The following is a 24,052-nucleotide window of genomic DNA, read 5'->3' on the forward strand; positions in this document are numbered from 1 at the left end:
CATTGTGGACATAAGCAAAGAGTATAAAAATACATAACAGAGTTTGGCAAATACAACCAGTCTTCCCTGTACAAAAATATAGACAGATTCAAATGTCAGCTGATTGCAATTTCTTGCACAGTAGAGGCATTAACCACTACAGGTGTATTTAGTGTTCGCAGTTCTTCTTTGTGAAGTGTCACAAAATGTTCTCGTTCCATGGAAAGTGCACTGATCAACAGCAAACTGGAAAGATTGGCTCATCCCTGGGGCTGTCGTCACCTCTTCTTTCCACATCGCTGCCTGAAGAACGAGGGCGCCGTTTCGTAAAGCCACTCGGCGTCTACCACACAGACATTCCTGCAATAACAGAGTTTAGAAGAGGCAACCCATTAAACCATGAGATCAACTGCCCCATAATCACTGAATTTGCAACCAACACCAAATTGCTTGACCTATTTTGTAAGACCCTTTACATGCTTAACCAGTTTCTCCTGCAATTCTCTCTGTACCAGGTTCCCGCAAGGAACGGGTTAATAAGTGCTATATCCTCCCCTCCCCCCCCCCCCCCAACCACCACCACCCATTTCGAACAAAGTTTAATTTCAGACTCTTTGCAAATAGAAACACAAATGGAAAAGAGATGACTAATCCATAAGAAAATGGCCAAAGAAATTCAATTTTGATAAACGAGATATGTATATAACTAGATAATATGTAATGAGATATGTAACTACATGTATATACTGGAAAGATCCTATCAATCCTAATGTTGGCGAGGCATATCCTGGGCGCTACAAACCCACATACCCATGGCAACCAAATCAATGTTGAGCAAGTAAACCAATTGCGCATTTGCTTGTTAACAATCTTAGGTCCTTGCCTTAAAACATTAATTGGGACATGTTGGATACTCAAACCAACTGTGACATCATGAAAAGTGGGATGGCTGTATGACTGAGTCCCAGTGAAAATCCTCCTAAAACTGATGTGGACTAGTTCCTTACCTCATGTAGCACTTTGTTGTGTGAACCAGTTCACTATACAGGAGGTAGGACGGCTTGCTCTGGAAGAGGCAGGAGGAGGGGTGAATGGCCACCACCTGCTTGCGATCCAACTGAGCGGAAAGAAAGAGAGAGATGCGAATTTCAACCAACTTGTTGGTCAGAGTAAATTAATTTACAAATTATGAAAATTTTGAGTAGGAATCAAGAAAAGCAGAGACAATATATTAAACAATATCATCGCGTAAACTTGATTCTGTCCATTTTAGATGTGTGTGTAAGGAGTTTATGTAAGGTAATAAATACCAACATTTTGTAACTTGCATCTGTTGGTTGACTGTCACTTTCATTTTGTTCTTCTTGGTACACCAGGTTAGGGCTCACTGCTTGCACAGTCCCCCCCCCCCCCCCCCCCCATTCACTTATGCTGTTGCTATTTCACTCTCTTCCCATTCTTTATCTCTCTCTCTTTTGTTCCTTATTTGGTTTGATGTTGCCTCTCTATTCATCCTTATCCTTCACAGGTTGCCCCCTATGATCCTGGGGGTCATCAATGACCCACCTCTACCTTTGTCTGTCCATCCTCCTGCTTTAATCCCCTTCCCTACTTGTTGGGCTCCTTGCCCTTTACTTCCAACCCATCCCTTTTGTTTTCTTTGTTCTGTGTCTCTAGCCCTCCCCTGACTGTTCTTGTCTTGTGTAGTCCTTATATGTGATTGCTTTCCCTGCCTGCTTGTCACTTTGCCTCTGATGAAGATTCTGCTAGGAGCGAAAGCTCAGGCCCCTTTTGACTCCATTTCACCCCATTGTCTTGCCACTTTTGGATAAGCAGTTTTTAGCAGCTTTTTTTTTTTTTGCTACATGTAATAAACATCACTTACAGTGAGGTATGTTCCATCAGACTGGAGCTCAGCCGAGTTCATGAACAATCCTTGAGTTAAGCATTTCCTGAAAAAAAAAAAGAAAGAAAACAAACAGCATAACACAAGGAATACAAACAAATATTTTCTTTTCATGACAAAACTTTTCTATTGTTACATCATACTAGTAATTCATGCTAGGAATATGGCACACAAATTGTGACCTCCTTTCAACTTACATACATTGTACATGAGAAAACACACAGGACCTTCAGCTAATTCTGGAAATGCTAAACCATGTCTGTTTCCCCCCCCCCCCCCTTTCTCTCCCTCTATAAGTTTTGTTGTAGTTGGGTGTTTTGTGTGTTTTTTTGGAGGGTGGGGAAAAGCATTAATAAGTGTTTTCAATTTGACTGAAAGAGACACATCACTCATTGGTAATAACCTTTCTTGTCCAGTCGTGGCATAAGGGTCTGAAAGCTAGAGAGATTGAAGACAATTTGTGCCATTGACCTTCTAAATGTTAGAGGTGGAATTATTCCTACAAGACGAAGAGACAAATCTGTTGGCAAAATCCTACAATTTCAAGTACCTTCATTGTAAGCAAATATCTCAAACTTTGTCTGATCTTGCTCTTTGAGGATCCTCATTTTCCTTGCACATATATTGGATCTACATGTCAGCTAACAACTAAATAGCTCATAAGAGTGCTATACCAATGTAATTATTGTAATTGTAATCGTACATGTCGAGATAAGAACCACTCGTTCGCGTTAACTAGACCTTAACCCTTGGATTCTGGCAACCCACATTTGCTCTTGTGTAATAATACATGGGGATTAAATCATTACGGGAAGCAGTGGGTTAGCAAACCTGATGGAGGTGAAGTTGTGGCCGCACGACTCCAGCGGCAGGTTCGCCTTTAAGCACAGGTCTCGCAGCTGCTTACGCACCTCGGCCGCATGCTTCAAGTTACGGTGGTTGATGAAGTTCTCCCGACACCAGTCCTTTTAGACAGACAGGGATGGAACCAAACACAGATCAACACCCCTACATGTCTATTGCACAACTTTTTAGACTACTTTGCTCTCTATCACTATCACATGGGGTATTGACAAGATTAGTTGATCTACAGACATTGGAGATTGGCTACACAGTTGTACAAAATCCAGTTCAACACAACTCTCAACTCTATAACCAGTGGACTCGCCCACAATTATTTCAGAGTACACGACAAGCTCATCATAATGAGCTGCGTGAGTCTAATGAAATTTCCTCATTATATCAGGTACAAATTATATCTCACCCTATCAAATCTTATTGTAACAGAGTTCCCCTGTATACCTTGGTTGATGGTATGATACTGCTAACCATGGTTGATGACCCAACATCCATAACAAGCTTCCTCATCAAAACCTGGTGTATAGCAAATATTACAAACAAGGCATGTTGCGTCTGTGGTGGGTTTTTTCAAGAAATATAGCTTTACTTGCAAAATGCACCTTCTTGTTCTTGACCGCCTTAAACGCCCGGTACACTGTCAGGAGAGTCACATGATCACCCTCGCTACAAAAGAATTTCTTCCACGCCGCCACAGCCTGCTCTCTCTACATCAAAAACAGGCCAAACAAACAAACCAAAGTTAATGGTTACACAAATCTGTTGTTGATAAAGAGCATCTCTGAGTAATTCTCATCAGGATGAAAAACAAGAAAAGAAATGAACTGTTGGGAAAAGGATCACTAAAAACCTTTGAAAATGTTTGCCTGCAAGTGCTACGCTAAACAAATAATTCAAATAATTTGAACACTGGTACAAACCATGTACTCATTCAAAGCCAAGATAAAATCACCTTTAAGCTTTAGAAATTGTCAGTTAGAAATCATGATAATTCATCTTCAGTAAACAAGAAGTAAAGCTATTTCGAGTATGGTGGTGGATGTAAGTATCCCTGCCCTGTCTTTATCATATTCAAAGTTTTACAAATAATCACACTGTGAACACATTACAAGAAAGTTTTGTGTTTGTTTTTCTCAATGCAATTTCATGCATACACAAATTTTAGCAATTACAAGAAAAGACAGAACTGCAATTTATTAGCCCATTGGCATGTCCACTGGAGCATATTTTGTTTAATGCCAATTGGTGTCAAAAGGGGCCTGAGCTTCTGATCCAAGCAGAACCTTTGTCAGAGACAAAATGACAAACAGGCAAGGAAAGCAAAAACCTAAAGGACTACACACAACAAGCACAGTCAAGGGAGGGTGAGGGACACAGAACAAAGAAAACAAAAGGGATGGGTTGGAAGTCAAGGGCAAGGAGCCCAACAAGTAAGGGAGGGGATTAGAGCAGGAAGGTGGACAGACAAAAGGCAGAGGAGGGTGAGTGATGATCTAAGGATCATAGGGGGCAACCTGTGAAGGATAAGGATGAATAAATAGGCAGGGCCTATCTTCTGATATGGCCTCCCTAGATCCTAGATTCTGCTAGGATCAAAAGCTAAGGTCCCTTTTGACTCCATTTTACTATATTGGCTCACCAATATTGGATAAACAGTTTTTCAGCAGCTTTTTTCTCTACACTTAATGCCAATTGGCAAAGATGTCTGAAAATGATATCAAAAGTGATTACTCAATCCACTTTTAATCCCCTTTGTGTCTCCACAGCCTTGCTGTTGGACTGAGGCACATTGGTATGTCTGAATGGGATGGCTAACTTGCTTTGATCATAACAAGCTACTGCTATTGTAGATTTTATGGTGCTTGTATTTTTGCAAGGCGATCAAAAATAGTGCCTCCCATAAATCAGTTCTCAAGTGTATAGTCTCAAAGAATGAAAATTGTTCATTTTTTGCTCACAAAGTGAGATTATTTCCTTGTCATGCCCTCAATTGGGCTTTCGATCTGTGACATGAATGCCAAGAAAATGCAGCCTACCGGGTTGGACAATGGAAACAGCTGTCTCGCACATGTGCAGAACACCATTTTTTGCCTAATTATGAAAATCAATTTCATCTCAGCATTTACGGCGCAATTCTTAAGCTCATTAATGTGGTTATTTGTCACTAATTCAACCAGTTGTGACATTCTTGTACAAGCCTTGATTTGCAAAAATATATTGTGTACACAGTAAAGGGCAGAGAAGAGCTATGGGGAAGACAGAGTCGTGCACATAGGAATTTATTTGTAAGGGCTTTGTAAAGGACATACCTTGTACATGGGACTGTGTAGAATGGACTCCACAGAGAGCACAGAAACTATCGTCAGGATCTCTTCTCTACATAACAAACAAAAGGACAAGAACCAAAAAAAAAACAAAAAACTTTCATCTTCCAATTGGCAACAAAAAGAGTATTAAATAAGAAAAGACGAATGTTTTACAGGCATACTTCATGAAGTGTCAAAAAACATTTCAACATTTTCACTTGTCTGAGGATGCAATGACTGCTCTAACCTAATATAGCGACAAAAAGAATTAAACCTTATTTGATGTACATTTAAAGAATGGTGACAAAATGGGTGAAATTTGTGTTTTATAGCTTAGAAAATTCCTTACCCTGAACTGATAGACAGGACATGACAGAAACTAAAGTTTGGAAACTGACATATGAATACAAATTTCTCTTTCCTCGATACATCATACGTTCATGCAGTTTACTTTTTTTTTGCAAATTTCGCAAGACAACTGATGTTGGGTGAAACTAACACACCACAGTACTGCCTCCAATACAACAAATGGATTGTATACCACGTAATCATATATCAGTAGAAAGTACTTCATATGTATATTGAAAGGGATTACACTTAAGTTTCAAATTTCCTGGTGGTATCAATTATGAATTGAACAAATCGAGAAACTGCCCTACAAACCCAAATTTGTGAAATATAGGCCATAAACAGTTCAATGCTTAGTGCATTGCTGAAATTTCTGAAGTATGCCTAAACCCTTTAGTACTATGGAGGCTATTTTGCTGTTTTGGTAGAGGGGTGGGAGGCTTTCAGACGGTGTGGTTTTGCACAATGCATGGCCTGTCACCTGATGCCCACATACGAATGCAAGAAAGAATAGCAAACTTACAGACATCCGTAGTCCCTTGCACTGATAATGACCTTTGACATCGGCGGGTCGAGAGGGTACATCGACATCTCACGGCCAGGGCTGGTCAGCTGTAAATTTGTTGACACAAAGAAATGACAACATTATTCATAATATTCAATGGGCTTTTCACAGCAGAACAAAAACACTTCTCTGAAAAACATAAGAAGAAACAAAAATAGAAACAAAAAACAAAAACAAGTGCACAGGGTGAAATTTTAAATGGTACATCATTTTTTTTTCTTCAGTCGCCTTAATTGAGACTAGCATTGTAGAAACATAATTTTGTTATTACTGACAGACATTGGATTCTTAGATTCTAATGAGTATTCTTGTGTATATTCCATTCTTTCTTATGTCATCATTAGCGAATCAAATAAAATTCAATGGAGGTGTTAAACAAATATTTCCAAAACTGACATTAATTCATACTGGTCACTCAGAGGTCTGATTATTGTGGTTGGCCTGCCAATGGCCAGTCTGACCTTAAGGTGTTTCTCTCTGCTGACCGCTCCCAGCAGCTCCAGCTGTTTGATGGCTGCTTCCAAAGACTATATGGAAAAGAAAAATAGATGAATAAATAAGAAAGACAGAACCCTTTGATTCATAATAGAAACATGTGTGAGCCCAGTAGCTTCCAGAAGACAATGGCATTATGGTAAAATCAACTATCAACCATAGAATTACAGAGCAAAGGGTAACAAAAGAGAACCCTCCTTTAGCTATCTCCCCCTACAACACCCAGAGGATGATGTCAAATTCCAGTAATGATTTAATCATCACCCATCCAACAGGACACATCCGCTTGTGAAATGTTTCAGACTTTTAGATTTAACGACAACAAAAGCAGAGAGAAAATCAACACCTCTGACAGAAAATTAACAACAAAAGAACAATGTAAATACAAAGTACAGAAAATATCTACCAGAACACTGACCAAATTCCATTGCCAGCTTCACTTCAATTACTTGCAGGCAAGCACACATATACACACTAACTAAAATATACAGTTAAACTCGCATAAGTCGATCTTCTCGGGACTGAGCAAAACACATCGACTTAGGCGATTTTCGACTTGTGCGTAAGTCGAAAAAAATCGACTTACAGTTTCACCACAGGTACATACATGTATGTTTAATGTACATGTATGTTGTCTACTCTGGAGCCGAGAGCTGGAGCGGTGTGCCGCGCGCAGCACGGGTCGCCCAGCAGGGCCGCGGCTAGTAAACTTTGCATGGACAGTGCATTAGTATTGGCACAGGTCCGATTAATATGAACGATATTTGAGCAGTGATTGATTCCAGTTTACCATACCATGGCTTGAAATGCGTGTAGAGGTGCAATTCTGATTTACCCGTGCCCGTAACTTTCCCCCTACTTTCCGCTTTGAAAACTCAGCAGCTTCATCCATTATACCACTCCACTGCACAGCGCTGCAAATGCCAAGCTACATGTACACTGCAAGCTCAATACTGTACATGTAAATGAACGCATGTGTACTGTACGAACGCTGTACGTACGTAGCGCGACAGCTGACACTGATGCGATCACTTTGAATTTTGATTTTAGATCATTTTTTTTTGTCACCTCAAACTCATCTGACAAACAAAATAATGATGAGTAATAAATAATGAATAATAAATGACAGTGATTTATTACACAATAAAATCTTATTCGACTTAGGCACAGTGAATTCAATGGTTTTTCCGTGAAAGTGTTCCTGGAATTTCATCGACTTAGGCGAGTATTCGACTTACAAAATTCGACTTGTGAGTGAATTAATACACGCAAGTCAATGGGGAAAAATCAGGACTTTTTAAAATCATCGACTTACGCGATTATTCGACATATGCGACGTCGACTTAGGCGAGTTTAACTGTACTGTATTCACACACACATGCACAACCAAGTTGGTTTTTCTTCTATGTAATGTAAAAATACATGATGTAAAATTAAAGAAATTTCTTCATCAATCGCACAGATAGAGACCTGGGGCCTGTTTCATAAAACTTGTCATCAGTGACAACTACCACATTTCTATGACAAATTTGCTCTCAGCCAATCAGATGCAAGGATTTCAGTAGCTTGTCACATCTATGACAACTTGTCACTGATGACAAGGGCCCCAGCTGGTCCAAGCAGTTTTGCATATTTTGGCATCAATCCCTCATTTTTTATCTACAATAATTTCACACTGCCTACGTAGACAAGGGCAACAGAACTTGAATAAATCGAACATCAAATTTCTCTGGTAGCACATCAACACAATGCAGTGTCATCCTAGGGGTGAGCATGTACACCTTCGTTGACTTACTTCTCTTGGAGGAGAGTCCATGAAGTCAAAGGTCAAGATATTCTTGATGTTCATGGCAAGTAGCTGAAGCACAACGCTGGCAACATTACATCTGAAATGTAAACAGACATGGACAACTTGCACTTGGCATCAGTTGGTCATCTCATTTCACGTGACAAAATATCCAATATCATGTCATGGATTGAAAGACAAATCACTATATTCACATCTTGTTTGTCTGTTTGTTTTTTGTTTTGGGGTGCATCTTCATTACAACTATGAATCTAAAATCACTGTACAAAGTTTAAAAGAATAAACTTTCAAGGTATTAAATTTTTCTCAACACTTTTTAAAAAATCTATACAGAGCGAAGTTGACATCCACAAAACTTTAGATAAATCATTACAGATAAATATTGAGAGGTATGGTAATATCAGAAATATCAGAAATAAATATATTTCTAATCATAATGGCAGCTCACCTTTGTATCTCTGGGACAGTGTTGGCATCCAGTTTAGAAAACTCATCTTCTGTATACAACCTCCAACATGTGCCACTGAAACAAAGCAAGAAATCTTTCCATTAATTTGGTCCTATTTGCCACATTTCCTCAACAGATATTCATCAGTGACACATCACAAATAGGGTTACAGTTATAAAAGTTTTTTGAAATGACTCTGGGAATCATTGTCTCTTATGCAGGGTTCCATGACATTTGCTCCTGTAACAATTGCTCCCATTAAATATCTGCATGCTCAGCACAAACTCATATTCTATACCCACAAACATAACCATAACACCCTAACCCTCTGATCTCGTAACATCTTTACCAATATCATTACATCTCTGTGAGACTTTTAAGTTTCATTCTAAATATACAAAATATACAATGACGAAGTAGTAATTGTATACATAAACATTTTGACTGTGACCAAAAATACTGTCCTTTGAATGCAATTTAATCTTCCAAACTCCATCACTTTCCTGTTTCTCTTGCTTTTGTGGAATTATCACCACTCTGTACTATTGCCTTTATACTTCCATTTATCATGATCGCTTTGAACAGGGACTACATGTAGATTCAACCTTTGAAATAACTTTACTGTTGTTTGAAATCTCCCACAATGTGCTGCAGAGGAGGGCTGTTTTGTGTGTGTCTGTTAACTTAATCACAGTACTAAGTACTGTTTACCCCATATATTTTGCAAGGTTTTTATTTTCATGAGTTTTGCAAGTTGGGTACTATTAGAGAATTTATCCACATGCAAAATCATAACTCTGATTTTGACATGAATGCCACATGCAAACATACATTTCTGTGTTCAGTACTATGCTCCAAAATCACTTATTCAATCACTCGCGAAATTGTCGGAAAGTCCCAATTCGCAAAAAAAAAAAAATAAGACCCTCCACAAATATATGATGTTTTCAGTAGTCTGCTAGGATTGTTACCTGTCCTCCCTCCCGGCTCGTCCAGTTCTCTGCCAGGCCTGAGCCCGTGAGACCCACTGCACCTTCAGCAGGTCCAGACCACTGCCAGGCTGGTAGCTCCTGGTGAGTGGGACCAAAGTGGAACAGGACCAGATTAAATCAATTAGGAAATGGCAGCGACTGTGAGACCTGATATATACATGGCAACATTGGTAACAGGTGGCTAGCTTTGAGTATTTTACCAAATTTATATCAGTGTAACTATGCAGCTGTGAGTGTTTTTGTTTTTCAAATTTTCAAATGCCACTATGAAAAAGAGGCAAAAACACTATTTCTCTTACTGTCTGTTTCTCTCAAATCTCCAAAGCTACATTACCATCAAGTTATGTGAAAGTACGTTTGTATACCATTACGTAAAATTTACCCACAAAATCAGTACATGGGTAAATCTGTATATCTATTAGCCCTTTATAACCTTACTCCCTGCAGATAGATAAAAAGAAAGAGGCAGTTTGTGAAAACAGCATAAAACAAAATACCCTATATACAACTCCACAGGATGGGTAAATTCAGAAAAAAAAGACTTGAGTAACTTTACAATAGTGTCAGGCAAAATGACGTTCAAACACTTCTGTTTACATATACCAGACATACTGATCACTTCTCAATTGGCAAATTATTGGGTAGGTGTCAAATACATCTCATTAATGAATTATAATTCAATGCAAGAAATATTTAACTTACTTCTCAAAATAGAAGATGATAACATAATTATATTCTTGCACTGCTGCCAACATTTACGCATCAGTGTTTGGGAGGTCACAAAGATGGATCGAGAAGATACCGATGTATTAAATGCTTTCACGTATGCAATAAGTGCTTTTCTCAAATCATGAGAACCGCACAAACTACACATTATTTTAATTCAAAAGACGAACATGGCATACTGCATACACTGATTTAAGTGCATCCTGGCACTTTACCTATCAGTTAATGTCCATTCCATATTCGTGGGATTTTTCACTACTATTGTAACTATTGTTTGATCTATAGACGTATGTCACAAATGTAATTTGTGAAAATGAACAGAGGCTTTCATAATTGATTTTCTCCACTGGACATGAAGTGGTAATTTTTCAGGGAAACATATCGTCGGTTGAGAATAAGAAGGGCGTTAAGTTGTCACTAAACCCATAGTGTTCGAGACAACTTAACGCCCTTCTCATTCTCAACAGACGACATCATCTCTGCACTTGCCCTAGTCACTGCCAAACGAAATGTCTTTATTATCTTACTTGGCTTTCACTCGTCCTGTGTCGATGACGTGCTTGATGCCCGGAATCGTAACCGAGGTCTCAGCGATGTTCGTGGCAAGAATGACTTTCCTCTTCCCCTGCATCAAGACAAAAATGCAGTCAAAAATATTTTGTTAAAATATGCAACGTCAACACATAAATCCTGGCTCTGAAATGCAGGCAGCATTAACTGTTTGCTCGCCAAATTAGATAATTACAGTGTGTTACACAATTTTCAGATATATACAGGCTGCAGTCGTCAATTCACTTGCAAGTTAGAATAATGGGTGATAGGGCCAGGGCATATGAGGAGTTGTGCAAAGTAACTCAAACAAACAGAAAGCTACACACACATAAGCATACTATCAAGTACTAGTATTAGTATTTATCAGCTGACGAAGCGCATTGATTCAACCCATTCTAAATGTGCGTAGAAAATCATGAAGATATTTTAGCAGGTTTTTGCATTCACACTTACCAAAGGTAGTGGCAACAGCCGTAAAAATTAATGTACAGCAAATATTACTGTGTTTACAATAGATATCTCGGCAGGATATTTTGGCGGGTTTAAGGATTCGTGCTAGCCGAAGATAGTGGCAAAATTTGTGCGAATCAATGTACCACAAATAATACTGTGTTTACAGTAGATATTGTTCCAATGGAAAGCATAAACTCACCGAAGGAACCGGTTGGAAGACCCTGAGCTGTTGTCCAGGTGGGAGAGCTGCGTACATCGGTATTGGCACAATGCCTGGAGCATCTATTAAAACAAAACAAAACAAAAACAAAAATACACAAAGACATGTAAACAATCCATAGACCAATAAGATTTTAATAACTTTGCTTCATTCAGTCATTCAAAGCACACTTTTTAATCAAGAACAGATTAACAAGCTCTGGAAGAAAGAAGCAAAAACAGAGGAAGGAATAAAAGCAAAATATGACATTTCAACAGAAAAAAAGAAATCAACCACAACTGTGAAAAACTAAAGCATGACTTTTGTAGGATTGTTGACTGTATATAATACATGCGAGTATAAAATTAAATACCAGTAACACACACTACAGCTTTAAAATCAATAGCTATTATCAAATACATTGTACCTCGGTTATCAAATAAGACCTTGAATGCAATGATACAGCTCATCTCTCTAAAATAAAAAAAAAAAAAGGAATGCATATGACCAACAAAAAGACATGTGATCATTACACTAAAACATACATACATGTGTAAGATGAGCAAATGAATACTGCTTAGAAATCAAATCAGGCTGAAAATAAAGTAACTACAACTTGAGAGAAGCATGAACAGATCAATCATTTACACATTCAATGTAACAAACCAACCAATCAATTAATCAATCGATCAATTAAACAATCAATCAATCAATCAATTAACCAACTAGTTACTGTAAAAGTGGAAATTTTCGCGGTGTTGAAATTTTCGCGCATTTCGCGCAACCAGAAACTAGCGCGAAAATAAAAACACGCGAATATTTTTGCTTGCCATACGTTCCTGTGCGTGATGTCTTGATTCCGCGGAATTAAAAACACGCGAAACTCTTCTGACCCGGCCTAGCGCGAAAAATTAGTCGCACGAAAATATCCACTTTTACAGTAATCAATCAATCAACCAACCGATCAAACAACCAACCAGTTAATCAATCAATCAATCAACTAACCGACTGACCGACTGACCAATCAACCGACCTACCAACCGAATGAGCAACCGCCCAACTGATCAACTAACCGACCAACAAACCAACCACGCAACCAACAACTAACCAACCAATCGAAACAACATACAAACACATGTATGGAAAACATATTCATACAAGTTGCACATATACTGTCGAGTCTCACCTTGAGGTAAGTCTAGGGCCACTTCTCTGACAGACCTTGCCACACTCTCTATCTCATCCTGACCGGTAAGAAACACCAATATGTCTTCGCTGCAGATAGAAAGAGAGGATAATTCAGAATGTCATCGACAAATTGCCCTTCGTCAACGTAAATAAGCAATTATTCAGTTGTTTAGTGGTAGCCATGAACAAACAAACAAATAAAAAAGATCAAGGGCATACATACTCAGGTTGGATTCTAACCAGTCTATTTGTCAATCAGATGCAATAAAAATACTTTGACATAATGACGATTTGAATAACTCAGATCCTATTCACAAGTGTGAAAACATTAACACATTATGGATGATTGGGAGGGCTTCAAAAAAAAAGGGGGGGTACTAACCCTTAAGGCTTTCTTTTTTAAGGTAAATCCCTTTATAGCTATACTACATAGATTGAATTTTGAATTTTATAGAGCAACATTTATCAAACAAAACATGAAGAGTTTCATTCATATAAATATAATATAAAATTAATGGAGAAAAATTTAGAAAGATATTGTAGGTTTCATTAAAACATTCTATTATTATTATTATTATTTTTTTTTTTTTTTTTTTTTTTTTTTTTTGGGGGGGGGGGAGAAGTATCACTGATTACAATCAAATATGCAAATTACAGATTTTCCTTAGAAAAAGAGAATGTGGATCTCACTTGACTGGATGTTCTTGATGCAACTGGAAGAGGGTGACGAGAGTAGAGAAGAGATAATCAGGCTGGGGCTGGCTGGCATACATCAACTGTGGAAGGAAGATCGAACAAAGAACAAGCCTTAATGGAGGGTACTGGGGTTAGCTGCTCTCGGCCAACTTTGTCATTTTTATCTTGGGGGAGGGTGATGAATCTGTTCAAATCCATTCATATCTATGCAAATCTCTCCTTACCACATGAGTATACAGCTGTCCAGCATCACCCATGACTTGGAACATCCACAGTTAAAATGGCAAAGTCATCTTTTAAATGTCTGACACTGTATGCCGAATTTAACTAGACTGAACCAATCCCCCCCCCAAAAAAAAAAGGTCAATTTTAATTGAGAATATCATGTAAAACCCTGTTACTACTAGCGACCTCTCCCCATCCTGTCATTACACATATATACACTCAACATGCATATACGACAGTGTTAAGTAAGAATATAGCAGTTTTGTTATCAGTAAAAGCCTGCCTGGAGATATGCACAAAGGGATGTTTCACATGATTTTAGAAAAAACTAGAAATGTCGCTATGGCGACTGATGCCTCCACCATAATGCATGATTCTCCCAATAGGCGTATAGTACAATGTCTTCACAATGTGTGATCCATGACAGTTTCACATAACTGGCAAAATATTGAAATGACAGGTTTATCAGAAATGTCTTGTGGGTTTGCTATAATTTTCTAAGAGTGCAGGCACACATATTTGGGAAATTGAGAATTTTTACTTGAATTCTGACGGACCCTTTTTGTAAGTTTACGCATTGGGTAATTTCCAAGGTATGAAGAAAGAGTGTAAATGATGGTACAAAATAGATTTTTTTTGGGGGGAGGGGCATTGAAACCTGGCCTTTGACCCTTAACCTTTGACCTTCTGGCTCGAAATATCCCGGAGAATCTCCATTAGGTAATGTATGTATCAAGTTTTGAAACTAATAATGCAAGCATTGCATATACTAGTATATGAGGGAAATAGTAACATTTTGAGGAGTTGACTGTGACCTTTGACCCCTGACTATTGACCCATGACCCCTAAATTCCCTAGATAATCCCTGCTAGTCAGTACATACGTATGTACCAAGTTCCACGAAGATACATTGAACCATTTGCGAGAAAAGTGATATTGCAACATTTTCATCTAACCTTTGACCTTTGGCCTAAAGACATGAAACTCTCTCTGGAGAATCTTTACGCAGTAGTACATGTCCACAACAAGTTTCAAGAAAATACCTTTGGGCATTGCATAGATATGGGGGAAATTGCAACATTTGTAGCATTTGACCTTGACCTTTTGACCTTTGACCTCTTGCCAATGTCACTAAAATCTACTCAACTAATTGTCCCATCATACATCACCCTTGGACCAAGTTTGGTGAAAGCTGCTTCATCCAGTTTTGAGTTATAATATAAACAGATAAATTTTAGGATTTGACCTTGATCTTTGACCTTTGACCTCTGTCTGATTTCACTGAAAAACTAATCAAGTAATTGTCCTATCATACATCATCCTCCAACAAAGTTGAGTGAAATTTGCTCCATCCAGTCTTGAGTTATCGCGTAAACGGATACAATTTCATGATTTGACCTTGACCTTTGACCTTTAGCCGATTTCACCCCAAATCTAATCAAATAATTGCCCCATCATATTCATACTTGGACCAAGATTGGTAAAATTCCAGTAAATATTACTCAAGTTATCGCGTAAACAAAAGCAGACGGACGTACATACGTACATACGTACAGACGTACGGACGGACGGACGGACGGACGGACAACCCGAAAACATAATGCCTCCGGCACCACTTCGTGGCGGAGGTATAAAAACACACACAAAATCACTGAAACATTGTCCTTTTTTTGCAATAACTAACATGCAAATTTTCAAACAAGAGATTTTAGATACAAAACTGGCAGTGATGCCTTGCCTTTGACCTCCAAAATAAGATGATATAACAGTTCCGTTTGGTGTGCAAAACACACTTCCTCACACTGCAAGGACAGACTAACTCACACACAGGGTGGTAAACTCAAGACCAACAACATACCTCTATGGGATGTTGCCTACCCTGAAGGTAAAGCACTGGGGCGCTGTTGAAGTACTGGGAGAAATGGTCCACATCCATGGTAGCTGACATCACCACAATCTAAAATGGGAATGATTGTTTAATACACACATCAACACTTCAGTGTGCGTATCAATCCATTCATGTGGCCTATGCAGAGCTGTGGTCTTATTGCCAGCAAATTTGGCTCTCAAATCTCACCCCATAATTTGCAAAGTTCTATTGACACTCTTCTTCTACAAATCCTACCATATAAAACAAAAATATTAGGAGACATAGCACTTGCTTGTGCAGCCCCTACACTAAGTGAAAAACTTACCATTAGAAATTAGGAATCCCCAACTGTTGCATCATTTAAATCAAGACTGAAAATATGTCTTTATTTGAACCGTTTCATTATTGTTAAGCTTCTCAGAAGCTCTTGCAGCACAGAAGAATATATGTAAATAGGTTCTGTGCTTCATTAATTCAAATATATTTCACTATATTTCATTATTATTCCCACGTAATCAAAACCACATGACTTTTTTCATTATATTTTTCTACACGTTTCCAACACACACTGATAATGATTCTATTTCTTAAGCAAACCAAAATGTGATGTTTTTGACGATGATTTTACCTTCAGGGCTCTGTTCCCACGTGCTCTCTGCTGCTGGGCTGCCTTGACTACGCCGAAGAGAACATCAGTGTGAACAGTCCTCTCATGGGCTTCATCTAAGACTATGATGCTATACCTACATTTCAAGAAACAGTGACAGGCCAGTTTGCATTCAAATAATTGTGTTTGCATGCCTCAGTCTCATTGCATTGTTATCTTGGTATCTTGGTTTGCACATTAACCCATTGAGGACGGACTGATTTTGCTATAACACGTATTTCCAACAGGCACCTACCTAAGTATTCTCGGGACTCGTTTCCGATCAGTTACAGACAGAGTGAATGTGACTTACATAATTACTAGGTTACATACTCTGCCACAAGGAGAAAGATGTGCCCTCTTTCCACACACTTACAAACTGAATCTCCAAGCACTGCCGTGGATTACTGTTTACCGTGACATACAATAATCAGACTATATTGCAAATCATAGAGCAACATCACAGCAAGTACAGTGTACCTTCAGCAGGATGGCTTCTCTCTCACTAGACACAAAGGAGAACGCAGACATTGCCAAATATGACACAATTGCGCACAAAATCATGCAAAATGCAAAGTCCATGTGTCTGCTGTAAACCTAAGGTCACATTCAAGCTGTTGCGAATCCCTTTCAGAGTATTTGTTTACCAAGCTGCATATGTGGATAAAATTTGTAAATCACTACCTGAAAAGTTTTGGATCCAGAATGGCTTCTCTGAGGAGCATACCATCAGTCATGTACTGTGAACCAAAGAGTAAAATGGCATCACTCAAATAGTCATATTTTTTGCATAATACAGTTATATTTCATGATTTGACACCTGAAGGAAACAGAATGTCTGTGTGAGACATTTTACCAAAGTTTTGCTTCACATAACAAAGATAGAAAGATGACATGTGAGATTTTTTAAATTTTTGTTTTGTTTTGTTTTGTTTGACAAGCCACACTTGATGACTTGATCTCAATTGATGAATTTCTCATATGATGCAAATTATTTGAAATAATTCACATTCAGGTTGAATGTACACAGGACACAAAATTTTGCAGTCGCCAGGATTTTGCCTTGGCCATTAAAACTGGAATCTCAGCTGAATATTAGTTTGTAGACATCATGGTAATCACTTTACCGATCCACACTTGATATAAGAATGTAAAGAGTACAATTGCAAGCTCTTGCAAAACTTCTGACCATCGAATCAAGATGCGTGTTTCTGTTTTGCCTAATATTACAGCAGTATGCCAAAAACAAACAAATCAAAACAATTATGAAGGAGATTTATGGCATTTGCTTTACAAAGATGAATGCAAAAGAGATACTGCACATTTTTCATGCAAATTGTTTTTAAATAAATCTTTAAAATCAGTTATAACTGGTACTATACCTTGATATTTGTCTGTGGCGAAGTGGTATCATCAAAACGGACACAGTATCCGACCTGCGAGAAACAGGTGAAGTATAATTATGATTAGAACAGTGTCTGCAATGAAATAGAGGCCTAAAAACAAAGCAAAACAAAACAAAAACAACATAATTCACATTCGGTCCAAAGGAACAATGATGTGTCTCAGATTGATCACTGATGAAACATAAAAAAATATATATATAACAATATATAACAATATATCTTGTTATCTTAATAACAAAAAAATCAATCTTATGCTATCAACATACAATATACCTCTGTGTTCTCATACAAGACTTTTTGCAAAAGAAGAATTGGTTTCGCAAAGAAAATACCAAGAAATCTCTTCTTCAAATGCCAAAGCAATCACATCAGTGTAATCATGTATGGCTTCTAGGTAAAAGAGGTTGCACAAGATGTATAAATCAAGTTGGGGAAAACATGACACTTAACTTATATTCACATCATGGAAATTTACTATTAACAAATTACTACAAGCCCCTCATGAAAGGCAACCAAAAGATACCTTAAATATTTTTAAATGATAAAAAAAGGGAATACAAGAAATTCAGTTAGATCATTAATTCCTCAATGCAAAGGCCAAAGTTTGTGTTGGCAGAAATTTAGCATATGCCATAGTAGTACCAAATGCCATCTTTAATAGAGAGGGAATATCATTGTGTTTCTCACCTGTGTTCCAAGCTCACATCCCATCTCCTCTGCAACCCGAGTAGAGATCGAAATAGCTGCTACACGGCGAGGCTGCAGATGGATAAAAAGCGAGGAGCGTGCTTGTGTGAACACCACAATTACTTTTTTTTTTTTTTAAGTCCACCTCTGGTTGAGATGGGGGCTTCAGGCTTCCAAATTTTTTTGAGAGAGATGAGAAACCTCTTATGAAATACGAAAGGACACACATTTCCAACAGCAATCCAAAGTTTACTTGATGAAAATTGGCTTTGTTATCTAAAAACAAAGAGGTCCTAATGAAAGGTCTTTCATTAGAACCACTTTGTTTTACTTTGTTTTTGGAAATCTCAGTCATTTCTACACCGATTTTCATCAAATAAACTTTGAATTGTTCCAAGAATTGTATGCTCTTTAATATTTCATACGAGATTTCTCATCATGTCATTAAAAGTCAAAGTCTGACTATCCCATCTCAACTAAAACTATACCGTTCCTTTGAACTGTTGAAGATGGACTGATTTTGCTACAACACACATTTCCCATAGACACCTGCCCAAGTATACTCAGGGCTCGTCCTCAACGGGTTAATGTAAAACAATGAGGAAGTTTCTTCCCTCCAAGAGAAGTAATGTTGAAATATGGCCTGCCAGTGCTGTCCTCCACACATAAGGGCTACGGTTGAGACTTTGTGTATTGTATATCAAACTGCATGAAATAAAATCACAAACCATTCATTATCAAACTTAATCACTGTGACTGTCCAATACAATTTGTCCGCATAAATTTCCATCAATCAAGGAAAAGTTCCTCTTACTTTGATTTGGCAGACAAACTCCCGAGTTTTATCTTCTGACACTCTTCTGATTCTTCTGATTTGTCAACATCAAGTAACATATTTCTTTTACCATTTAATCTCGACAGAAGAACTCTGAGAAATATCTACCTGTGTTACTGCGATCATGCCAGACTTTGTCATCCCAGCTTCCGACAGATACTACAAGAAAATCAATTGATGAGAAGAAAAAAATGGCTCAAGACTCCGTGCTCACCATCCAAAAATTGCTAAGCTGGTATTGCTAATAGAAGCAATGACGATTCACATTTTATCAAAATTAGTGTTTCCATGGTGTGCAAACATACATTGTAAACATAGTAAAACAATTCAGAACAACATCACTACATAAACATAAAATTGTGTGTGGTGTGGATATTTTATTTTATTTTGTGTGATGTGCTACTGTCTAAAAAAGAACAAAAAATAGTGCATGCATATGTTTCTTTACTAGATTTCATATCTGTGAGTTTATTATTTTACTGGTAACTAGACATCAGTGACAAAAATAAGAATAAGGTTCCCATCATCTCACTTGATCATGCAAAGAAAGAACCATACTAAAGTAAAACCTTTTACTTTCACTGGATTAATTCAATTATTTTCTTTTAAATATTTCAACATTCAGAATACACACTAAATGAAAGTATATTTATAGGTGTGTAGGAACAGATGACATTATCTTGAATATGGGGGGGGGGTTAACTGGAATTAAATGAAAATCAGTATAATGAATGTAATAAAGTTGATTCAATATTAAGTAATTTGCAGAGAAAATTAAAATATGACATATTTCATGTCTAGTAGTCTCCCGTAATTGTATGATTAGAGTCGCATCATACCTGAGGAATCTGCGTTGTCTTCCCGCTTCCCGTCTCGCCAAGGACGACGACGCTCGATGCCTTCCGGATCTCCGTGATGAGTTTCCCCCTGGCCGGGTAGATCGGGAGGCTGCATCGCTGCTGGTAGAGATTGCCTCTCTGGCTCTGGCCCTGGGTGTGGCCATGTGATGTCTTCTGCTTCTTTGGGGTGTGGCTCCCTTCCCGTTCACCCTCACCATCACTCATCTTAGTTTCTGCAAGAACATTCAAAAGATCATCTTGATGGAGTCACAACAGTTTTATTCCCTTTGATCCCATGCTTGATGCCTCCACTCAAAAATATTTGAAGTGTGTGCCAAACTAGATCTGCCCCACAGATAGGAAGACAAATGAACTCGTGCCTTATTGCAAAATGACCGGCTACTCTTTTAAAAAAGATACACGTCTTTGTCTCTATGATGGTAATTACTTTTCACCATTCCTACCTAACTACACGCAGTCGCTGTCGCGAAGTGACAGCGGCTGCACGTCTGCCCTCTTGTAGACGTTGTCATTTTCAGCAGTGGGTGTACGTTTCCTTCATGAATATCTTTATTCATTGTAGAAAACTAAAATATAAGGAATCCCCATAGTCTATGATGTTCATTCAAAAATAGGTATGCGATTTTGATTTTGTGAATCATCGCACAATCTACTCCGAAAAATTCAACAATAAGGTCTGGATACCAACAAAACACCAAATTCAACTCAACCATCAGCAAAATACGATGTAGGTGAGTGGTAAAAATCATCTTACTGCTAAAATCAAATATATTTTGGATGGTATGATTGACTTTAATTTTTAATGCTTCATCATTAAATTTACATCATGTAAATTACTGGCAAGTGAAGTTTCCTTTTTCATTCAAACAAGCAAAATATAGGGCCTAATGTCTACCCTTTATCATGTTTAGTTTAGTGGTAAAAACAAACTGTCAAATGAAAAAATGGTGGCATTGGTCCCCAAACATTTAAAAGGCACAAATACAACTAACCCGACTAACGTTCCGTAAATCCATTGAAAGCTGACACTGACAGCTCAGTGTCAGCTGTTTCTACAAATTCTAGCCAGTGCCAATGGGAGCTCCTCTTTCATCTCTTGATTGGACTTGAACCTCCTTGGGATAGTTCCCCTCCGGATAGCCCGACCAGGCCAGACGCTGTTTAATACGCTGTTGGGAGTGTTGTGCATATACAGCGACTGGGCTGTGTATAGTTACCCTCCGGAGAGAGATTCAGTGAAGCCACACATAGTCTCCGTGGAACATATGTAAATTTAGACTGATTTTTCGGTAAAATGTGAGCCCTGCTGCATGCTGTCCATGTCCTAGCCCGACCAGACGCTGTTATTATACGCTACGCGAATACAGCATCTGACCAACGAGCGGGCACCTACAAAGTGGGGAACCACAACACAACTACAAAACTTATGAAAATTTATACGTTCTTTATAAACAATGTACACGTTACCAAACGTTACTCACCTTTAAAGTGCATGCTTGTATTACAGAAGGTTCGTAAGTCCATTGAGAGCCCTCGTGATAAGTCCGTGGAACCAAAAAATGATACTTTCTGGCGGATTCCCTAACACCGTCAGGGTTCATCGTTGCAGAATTCAAAATGGCGCCTTGATCTCTGCGGAAATCTTTTGCGTGCGTGCGATGCGCTGCTTGAGTGTTGGTGTAGCAGCACGGTCGACAGCGCGACCTTTTGAAAGGGCATTCAGATCATGTGACCTCCCGGATATTGGAAATGGCCTGGCGTGAAAGACGATGTACCGTTCGTGAACCGTTCACACATGCTGCATATAACCATCATTTTAGGTAAGTTATTAAATCTAAATTTCAATATTCATAGCATAGATATGAAGTCTCATTATCATTTTGTTCGTCAGATGAGTTTGAAGTGACAAAAAAATGATCTAAAGTATCAAAATTCAATCCGATCGCATGCGATCGTTGGACCCTCTTCGTGTTTGGAGCTTCGTTGGTACAGCCCTGTCGCGCTACGTATGTACAGCGGCGACTGGGCTGTGTATAGTTATCCATGTCCATACTTGAAATACATTGAATCGTATAAACTTCGTTCTAGTAGGACGATCTACCGTACCGCCTGCTGCCTGCGACACCTTACAAAGCCGCACACATGTTCACATAACATATCTACGGAAACCCTTTCCGTGTACGCTTTTGAACAGTGGGTTTTTCTCAACCAACTGATTCTGAAAGCTAACAACGATTGCAACTAATTGCAAACAGTGAAGATTTTAGCCAGATATAAAATAACGTGATTAATAGCACAGTTGCGAACCTCTCTACTTAACGTTAAATATAGACTCACTCTTCTGTGTGGAACGTTAGTCGAGAATCCAAATGTTCAGGCACTTTAGTCTGGATCAGTTGATAAGCCCTTGCGCTGTCGCTGCGACTGTCCGCAAAGAACGTATATGCATGCCGCGTATGTACTACAGTACCATACACCCGAGGCCGTTGTTGTGCGTCTTTCTGTAGTGTACAAATCATTGCACAATCCATTGAGAGCTTGCGTACACGTGGGATCGACTCCAAAGAGGTATGCTACATGTAGTAATAGAGTGCGCGCTCGCATAGAAGCAACCCGGTTGACCCGCCGCCGCGCCGCCTAGAGTGCTAGTGGAGAAAAGGCCTAACTAACAGTTCTCACTTGTGCTGACATGATACCAAAACTTTGTTTAGGAGCCCACACACCAAAATGCCTCAAAGATGTGCAGCATTTGGGTGTTCTAACACCAGAGGGAACAAGGTTTCATTGCACAAGTAAGTTTTTTACTTTATATGTATCATTTTGACATTTTATAAGCTTCAAAATCTACTGAAAGTTTTAGTAAACATTGGCAATGACTGTTGGTAAGTAGAGTCTACTAGATCTACTCTAGACCTCTGGTAGTAGTATTCTATTAACCACGACTTACAGAGCTCCTGCGCAGCTCCTATCGATGTAAAACTACTATAATCTGCGGACGTGTTTGTGGCGTGGGACTATGATGATTTACTGTTGAGTATAGTAGATCGTTGATCCAGAGAGATGCTAGAGAAGGAGAGACAAAGAGGTTCTAATTCTATATTATGTAATAGAGTATAGCGCTCACCATTCAGTGCGTACAAATGAAAACGGGGCGGGGCCAGTTGAACAGTGGCACGCGCGCACGAAAGAGGTCGACTACCAGGAAGCCTGAACCCGGAAGTGCCTATAGTAAAGATGAGGATGGGGTTGGAGTGGAAAAATCATTCTGATTTTAAGGGAAATCAATATTTTTCCATATGCCTCTGGATTTTATAAGAGAGATACATTCTCAACACAGTATACGTGTTTTGAAGAAAAAAGAACTTGCTCTAATGTGTCAAATATGTGCCTTAAAATGAAGCCAAAATTGCCAAACAGGCATTCATGCATTCATAATCACACTACCGGTACATATTAAAGATTGCAGAAAGGTATGGTAGCCCTACTACATATCGACCACCCTTCTTGAAACCGACCGCGTATAATTCGCGCACTGAACACTTAGTACGCACTTCTCTGCGCGCAAAGCACATAAAAATGGATTGGCTTTGAATGTAGATTAGGATGGTGTGGGAAAACGTGATAATTCATGGTTCATTAATGGTTTTAATCAAGGACAAAATTTCGAATGAATATTTTCACCGAATCGTAATGACAGCACAATGTAATGTCTATGGAAGTTTCTAAAAGGCTTCTAAAAAGCTTCGTACAACACGGTGTTCAATACAACTCGGTTTACGTACATTGTCAATGCAAAATCAGCGGTCGATCCTAAAAACGCGATTTACCGCGGGGAGCTGAAACGAGGCCACGCAAGTTCGTCAGCGATATTTTTGCACTGAAACTTCGAATCGAAAAGGGAACAATGGCATTTGATAGAGCTGGATTTTCTCAATCACGTAGGTCAAGTTTTTTACGTGAATTTCAGTGTTAAATATTCTTATCAAGCAAATAAACATTAGGCGG

The 24,052-nt window shown here is 38.6% G+C and overlaps 1 protein-coding gene across 1 annotated transcript; it reads right to left on the minus strand.

The window, feature by feature from the left end:
• Positions 1 to 250: 250 nt before the first annotated feature.
• Positions 251 to 22,440, minus strand: LOC140244303 (ATP-dependent RNA helicase DHX33-like). Its single transcript, XM_072323946.1, has 23 exons — positions 22,385 to 22,440; positions 20,027 to 20,259; positions 19,296 to 19,346; positions 18,353 to 18,424; positions 17,642 to 17,695; positions 16,944 to 16,999; positions 16,242 to 16,356; positions 15,602 to 15,700; positions 13,513 to 13,598; positions 12,821 to 12,909; positions 11,635 to 11,717; positions 10,958 to 11,055; positions 9,684 to 9,782; positions 8,713 to 8,787; positions 8,253 to 8,343; positions 6,424 to 6,489; positions 5,921 to 6,009; positions 5,053 to 5,119; positions 3,346 to 3,450; positions 2,717 to 2,850; positions 1,865 to 1,931; positions 987 to 1,096; positions 251 to 339 (listed from the first exon to the last, which is right to left on the minus strand). Exons 2-23 carry the CDS (start codon positions 20,249 to 20,251, stop codon positions 258 to 260), a joined length of 2,013 nt encoding a protein of 670 aa, XP_072180047.1. The 5' UTR covers positions 20,252 to 20,259; positions 22,385 to 22,440; the 3' UTR covers positions 251 to 257.
• Between the last annotated feature and the right edge of the window lie 1,612 nt (positions 22,441 to 24,052).

This window comes from Diadema setosum, chromosome 21 (assembly GCF_964275005.1).
Source record: "Diadema setosum chromosome 21, eeDiaSeto1, whole genome shotgun sequence".
Classification (NCBI taxonomy): Eukaryota; Metazoa; Echinodermata; class Echinoidea; order Diadematoida; family Diadematidae; genus Diadema; species Diadema setosum.